Source organism: Drosophila ficusphila, unplaced genomic scaffold (genome assembly GCF_018152265.1).
Source record: "Drosophila ficusphila isolate 14025-0441.05 unplaced genomic scaffold, ASM1815226v1 contig_607, whole genome shotgun sequence".
NCBI lineage: Eukaryota > Metazoa > Arthropoda > Insecta > Diptera > Drosophilidae > Drosophila > Drosophila ficusphila.
The window spans coordinates 23,134-30,522 of record NW_025064537.1 but is presented as its reverse complement, the minus strand read 5'-3'; the positions used below and the strand labels follow the sequence as shown (position 1 = coordinate 30,522).

At 37.7% G+C, this 7,389-nt stretch overlaps 2 protein-coding genes across 2 annotated transcripts; both read right to left on the bottom strand.

The window, feature by feature from the left end:
- Positions 1–3,186: 3,186 nt before the first annotated feature.
- Positions 3,187–3,657, bottom strand: LOC108100831. Its single transcript, XM_017204901.2, has one exon. The coding sequence runs from the start codon at positions 3,616–3,618 to the stop codon at positions 3,322–3,324; it is 297 nt and encodes a 98-aa protein (XP_017060390.1). The 5' UTR covers positions 3,619–3,657; the 3' UTR covers positions 3,187–3,321.
- Positions 3,658–3,949: 292 nt separating this feature from the next.
- Positions 3,950–4,627, bottom strand: LOC108100830. The gene has a single exon (XM_017204899.2). It carries the CDS (start codon positions 4,590–4,592, stop codon positions 4,299–4,301), a length of 294 nt encoding a protein of 97 aa, XP_017060388.1. The 5' UTR covers positions 4,593–4,627; the 3' UTR covers positions 3,950–4,298.
- Between the last annotated feature and the right edge of the window lie 2,762 nt (positions 4,628–7,389).

The window sequence follows — 7,389 nt, the reverse complement described above, 5'->3', positions numbered from 1 at the left end:
ATGATGCAGCAGTAATTTGAATGTTCTTGTGAAATTATTGACTGTGGATTAGAAAAATAGTCTTTGCTGGTTGGTAATGGATCTCGGCTGACTGCATCACCTTACTACCGATCTTTCATCCCGAAACCCCGATCTTTCCGCCCCTAAATACACATGTGTAGTATGATTTAGTGCCTTCGCTGACTTGGCTGAGTTATTAATTAGCGGACCGAGTGACTGCACTCCCTCCAATCCCCTCGAGACCCCCAATCTCCCCAATCCCCTCCTCCATTTCCCGTGGGCGTTCTCCGATGAGAACTGAGCTGGCTGCACTTGACTGATCCGCCGATTACCCGTTTCCCCGCCTCGTTTTCTGAGTCAGGCTAATACCGGCGATCGTTTGGGCCTTGTCAAAGGTGAGTAATAAGCGGGAGATCGTATATGGCTCGCTGGATGCTTCCACAGAAATTCGCCAAGTTTCGAGGCAAATGTTTACCTTGAACTTGGCCAGACTGACGGGCATGAAAATACACAGATAGAGATAGAGATAGACTACTATTTGAATTTGAATTTTCCTATATATTGCCCCCTCATTTTTCACTCGTTTTTTCCTTTTGCAATTGCATTTCGCTGCTCAGCCAAGCTGAAAATATTTAAATGCTAAGCTAGCTAACTTTTTTTTTTTTTTTTTTTTTTTTGGTTGCCGCTGCTAAACAAATATGAATGCGAAATTTGTTTGGTGGGTCTCACCCACGAAACGGCGACGACTGCTCATGACAATGCCGATGACGATGACGATTTTGTTGGCCTGGCCAAAAAGCAGAACCACGAGCGCGACAAAGTAATTACGTCGAAGTGCGAGGGAGATAGCAATAGCAACAGCAACAGCAACAGCAACAGCAACAGCAGGTTATGCAAGTTCAAGGCCAAAAGCTCTGCATTAATTATAATTATTTTTGCATTTGTTAAACGCAGAGCGGCTGTTAATTGTCTGGGCGAATGCAAAAGAGGAAAAACAGGTAAATGCAGAATTTGTTTTGCTCGAATGTGGTAATTAATTGTGGCCAGCAATCGATGGCAGAATCCCCCGGCCAATGGGGTTAATGCCATTCGAAAGATCTGAACCTTTGAAGGAAAAAAACCCAAGCGCTAATTTGGTAACACCCCGCAACAAAAAAAAGAGGGAATAAACCAAAACTAACCACGTAACCTTACTCATTGTTGCATTTTTATTCCGGGAAAACACTTTACCCAAGACACGTACTGTACTTCTGTTTCTGGTTGAGTGCTCCTCCTTTATTCTCCACTTTTGTTATCTGCGGAATATTCGGCACAAGAGCCGCCATATCTTATATCATTTGCAGAGATTTGGGATACCCGATAAGCGGGTAAACAAAAGGCTGATAAGCAGCAGTCCAAATTCAATTTGCCCCCCATCGATAAGAAAGTGCAGAGGGGGATGTGAAACAAAAAGGGAGACTTAAGCCAACGATTGCTCTGCCATTATGGGACTTAGAAGACAGAAAGACCATAAAGTGAGTCCTTCGACGGAGGAAGGGGAGAGGATTGGGGAAGGACATCATCCATCCAACGAAACAGAGACACAGAGTGACATAATAAATAAATTTAATCAGTTGGCTGCGTAAAAGCTCTGCTGATGCTGCCGAATCGGAAGTGGAAGCCGAATCCGATTTCTGGGCAGCTTTAACTTCTAGTGAATTTAAGATCTGTCTGTGTCATCAGTTCATATTTCGAGTGCTTAGCGCTCGTTTCTTTCAATTCCGCCCTTTTATGACCTCCACCTTCTTGACTCTACTGACTTATCTCATTCGAAGAGCGATTCCCATTCCCTTCTTGTGCGAAATAGAGACCACGTTGCGTATGCTTAATCGAGGTTTCAAATCCGACTCAAAGGGCAATTGTGTTGGGAAACTGAGCGATTGTTCATCGCCAGCAGCTAACGCACTTTTCCCGCTTTTCTCCGCACTTTCATCCTCCATCATCCTCTGAGTTTAAAGCTTTTATTAACACATTCCATTCAACTGAATGTTTTTTCCCCTTTGGAAATGTTTTCCCTTTCGGATGTTAGTCTGTTTACTTTCTCCTAGGGATTTAATCCTCAATTAAAATCATGATTATACGAGTATGCGCTTAAAGTGCCGGCAAAAAGCTCTCACACTTACACACAAACTCGGCGGCGAAAGGGGAAGGCATTTAAATTTAATTGAAATTTAAAAACGGAAAACTGCGGCTCGTCCTGTGGCAAACAGACGAACAATTGTGTGGCTTAAATTATTTACACCTCGAATTCCCTTTACAAATAATTAGCAAATGCAGTCGTTTAAATTGTACCTTAAAATGAAATTTAAACGTCAAATTGTTTAATTACACGTATTCAGTCACACATTGGTGTGTGGCAAGCGAATTTGCATAGTAATTGCATTGCAATTGAAATAATTGATTGTTTCGTTCGATGTTTGTTTTTGATTGATTTGCCAAGTTCGAGATTACGCTTCAATATGGGCAATTAAATTTGGATTTATTGATCGTTTAGAAACAAATGAAAATTTCATTCTCTTTGATTTTGTTTATACTAACAGATAACGCAATTAGTGTTACTCTAAATTTATTTATACAAACTTGCCGTAGATTATTTGATACAGCCCTTGTGTAATATTTTCTCGCTGATTAGCACTGATCAAATCGTATTGATGATGCGGAAATCGATTTAATTTCCTCCAATGACCTTCCACCAGTTATAGTTATGTATAACTGGTTAACGCTTTGGCCGAAGACTGAACCTCGGCAATCAACATAGAACCCTGCGCTGGTCATATAAAATCGCATAAATATGCTAATTCACGTATTCATCGTCAAAGTATTCTAAGCTAAAAACTGTTTTCGTTTTTTGCTGTTTATTATTCATCTAATTTGCATAAGCTGCTCGATTAACGACATTTAGAGTTTAGAGCTTTGTTTAATGGAAAGTAAAAGTAGTATTTTCTAAGCGATGACATAAGTTTAACTGAAAGTGAAATGGGTCAAGGTTTTTGATTAGACGATTTAAGTATTTTTTGACAGATTACTTTATTTTCTCTTTTATATCTAAATGAACAATTATACTACCTTTTAAGCCACATTTTTATATACCTTGAGTAAGCCATAAGAACTGGCTCTTAGTTCTTTAACCAGTGAAAAACGTTTAAATGCACTTGTTTTGGCATTACGTTTTGAATATTTATTTTAAAATGTGATTTATGTTTATTAAATACTTTTCAAGATTTAGAATTTAGTCAACAAATCTATTTTGAACTTTAAAAATCAATAAAATTAAAATTCAGCTTAACCTAAATTAATGAATTGCATTCCAAAGGCGTCCTCTCTCGATTCCTTCGATCTATCAGTATCCAATCCAGAAGATCTAGCAAAGTTGTTTCCCCAATTGTTTCGATCATTGCCATCGTTATCGAACTTTTCCAATCGCCTTAGCAAGTTGTCGACATCGGAATTGTGGGCACTATCGCTCCATTCCGGAGGTGCACCTCCTCCGCCTCCAAAGTTAATGCTCTGAAATCCGGATGCAGCGATCGCGGAATAGATTAATCCGCACAGCAGCAAAATGCGGAGTGTGGCTTGCATTTTCCTTCAATTAGAACTGGCTGCAGTTGACTGAATGTCAGTCGGCCGACGAGCTTAGCTTTTATAGCCTTGCCCCGGGTTATCAGCAGGTCTATATGATTGGTACTTTATATACACAGGTTATGAGTACTGATTGAGGTGAGTCTGGGAAATTCCAGCTTTGAAATACATCACTCGGTGCTTGTTTGCCACAAGTTTAATTGGCATCTTAACCGCGATTCTGGTTGTGAGTTGTGATAGACTCTGGAATAAACTGACTTGCAATTTTATTCTAATAAAACATAAACAAAAAATTCAATTTTAAAGTGTATAAAATTATAAAAATTGCAAGTGTATTAAAGATTTGAGATTTTATACGCAATTTAAGAAGTTACTTAAAGAAATGTAACATTTTAAACAACATCTTAAAGTTACTATTTATTTAATTAAAATAACAAACTTTAATTTATCCATTATTTTGTTTATTTAAAGCCTTCTTTCTGGTTTTTAGTTTTTTTTTTTTTTTTGTAATTTAAGTTTGTACAATGCGCAGAAGTTTTTTAAAGTATAATTTATTCTAAATTTGTTCTCCTAAAGGTTATGATACTGTTTAAATGTTTCCCTAATAAATTACAATAGGAAAAGACATCTTGTTATTACCTGCCGTGAATGAATTAATACTTAACATTAACTATTTATAATCAACTAGCTGGCTTGGTAACAATATCGATTGAATCCTGTGTTGTCTCATCGTGTATGACTCTTGGATAGTCGGTGGAGTTTTCGTCGGCTGCATCGTACTCCTGCCAACGTCTCACCAGATCGTCCATCGCATTCATGAACTCCTCGGCACTGTTGTATCCACTGCCAGATTCCTCCAGTAAATCATAGCTTGACTCGTCCGGCAATCCAATAAAATCGTGTGAATGGCCAGCAATTAGCACTGCAGAAATGATTCCAAAAAGGAACAGAAGTGGAAAAATGTGGCTCTTCATGCTGTTCAATAATCGGCGGGCAACTGCATTTCTAGTTGTAATTTCTTTCGTTTTTATACGGATCGAATCGATCTGGGAAATCCAGTCTGGGTTAAGCCCAAGTTACAACTTGCTTGGATTTCCTCATTCATATTTATGCGTTGGGCGGTGCACAATTTCAAACAGAATCTGAGTCATTGCCAGGCGAAAACATGCATAGCTCATACGACGCGTTGTCACGGTTCAACAGTCATGCAAATAAGTCTGCTATTAACTATTAATAATTACTACATCGGATAGTTGATTGTCGGTCTTGGCATTATCGATCAGATGTGTTAAGTAGGTATGGGTTTTTTTAAAAGGTAATGGTAATGCCATTTCTAAGATTGAAATTCAAAAAGAATTTTTCTCATAACGATTAAGATAAAAGCAGCAAATATCAATTCGTATTGACTTATCTTGTGTATTCAGTTTATAAATAAAAATTTTAAGTTCTGTTATCCGCTTATGAAAATGTAAAATAGATTGAAGTTTAAAAAACTAAAAGCCGAAAGAGAAGAAATTTTTACATAATTTTATAATAAATATAACTATTTAAATTAAACAAAAACTCTGTGTTGATGGCAAATCTCAATACATAATTAAAAAATATTTAAGAAAATTTTTAAAGAAATAATACGTTATAAAACCAAGAAATTTATTTAGTTTAAAATCAGATTTTAAAACCTTTTGTAATTTTTGAATTTTAAATCAATATGGAAATGTTGAAAAATGATTTTATATTAATGAGAAAATATTCAATGCCTATAAACATAATATTTTTATTGCAGACTTTGCAGAGCAACTGTATATGCAACTCTTCCATAGGCAGGCCATAAAAAAAACACAGTGAGTTGTTGGATGCTGGCGGCAACCCTTAAACGACTTGGCTACAAACATTGGGCCCTTTACTCCGCTTCGTTGCCTCCTCGGCTCCTCCTGCACTTTATTCAATTTTGCAAAGCGCGCGCACAGCTACTTTGTCCTTCGAATCCCACTCTCCACTGTACTCCACTCCACTCCACCCACAGCACTCCGAATCCAGCGTACATTCAGCCAAAAAGCCCTGGTAAAAACATGCAATCTACTCACGAGGCTAATGCCCTTTTATGGCTCTGGAGTGTGCCGCATCAGCAAAACGGTGCTGAATCGCTGCTGAAGTTGCAGCAGGCAACATCCTAACCGCCATGCGAACAGAACCATTAGATGGGCCACCAGACTCGATTCGTGGGGGCTGCAGCTCATTATCCTCGGGGAAGCACCCACCCAACCCTGAATTGGAAGCTGACTCGTCTGCAAATATGTCGCACATTTGCATCATCATCATTGGAACCTGAGACAGCGACATTAAAATCAACATTAACTTTTACACAGATCGTTTTCAGAGATTTTCCAAAAGTTCCTGCACTTTCCACTTTGTTGATTTTTTTCTTAATTATTATTAAACGTTAATTTGACACTTCCTCAAAGTACATTTTCTATATTTTTTTATTAGCTTATGCTGCATTCCAACACTCCTTCATTCCGAGAATACATTTGTTCATTTCGCATGTTAACTTTATATAATTTTTTGCTGATTTGTGACATAATGATTAAGCCGCGTTCCTTAATGACATCTAATTGAAAAACATAGTTTTTGTTAAACTGCGTCAGTCGTTTAAAAGTCTCTGCATTCCGGAGATCAAACTCAATTGAGTGTTGGCCAGCGGTTTTTGAGCCCACATAATTACCGCCTTGCGTGCGCGCTTCTAAGTGTGTAGAACCCAAGCAAGTGTCATAAAAAACACAACCGAAATGGCCCAAACACTCCGACGTACAAGTATGACAGCCAGTCAAGTTAACATTTCAGTCACACAATGACCTTCACCTAGAAGCCATCAAAGCGTACCCAGCCCTAGCCCCAAATCCCAAGCCCAAACTCAAGCCCAAAACCCAAAACCCCAAGCTCCGCCGGCGACCAAAGCCAAAACCAAAAACAAATCCAAAGCCAAAAGCAACTTCAACGCAACGCGACCAAATAACATAAAAAGCAAAGTCAATCAAAAAAATTCGAAGAAGGAGTTGAACTTTTTCAGATTGAGATTTAAATACACTCCTAAATAGCTTTTTAGAAAATATGATTGAATAACATTTATTTTAAGCATATATTGCACAATAATAAAATATCAATTAATCTTAATAATTGTTAGCCTTATTCAACAGAATTATTCAGAGAAATGGAAACTATTTATCTATATTGTTTTTGCAGATTTTTTGTATAGTCTTAAATTTTGTTATTTAAGCTCATCAATGCAAAAAAGTGGATTGATTCTTGAATTATATAATTATATTTCATTTAAAAAGTTAAGTATAATAATGCATAATATAATAAGTATATGATATTAGTGAAATGCTTTTATCTAATATATATTATTTTAGTATAATTATTTTAATGTTACAAACAACTTAGAAATATTGTAAAACTCTCCGAAAGGGCATTAAAAATGTATGAGAAACGAGACAAAGTTGAAGCTAGCCTTTTGCTCAGTCGGTCGCGTAATTTTGTTTTCGGAGCCACTTGATTAGCACGCTCTGAGCCATGTTTAAACGTGGGCTGTTTAACCAAACGGCAGCCACCACACTACACTCGGCCCCACTCGACCTGGCCAGGCCAATTCAATCCAATAATACCGGCATTGGCAACAAAAAGAGCACCGATATCGCCAACGACGGCGAACAGAATTCAGCTAAAGACCGCACTAAAGACTTTGACGCAAAAAACGTGCGAGTACGTGCCGCT

Bases quoted from the DNA above. Each gene is read 5' to 3' on its own strand.
- LOC108100831 (XM_017204901.2), bottom strand. From the start codon at position 3,618: ATGCAAGCCACACTCCGCATTTTGCTGCTGTGCGGATTAATCTATTCC.
- LOC108100830 (XM_017204899.2), bottom strand. From the start codon at position 4,592: ATGAAGAGCCACATTTTTCCACTTCTGTTCCTTTTTGGAATCATTTCT.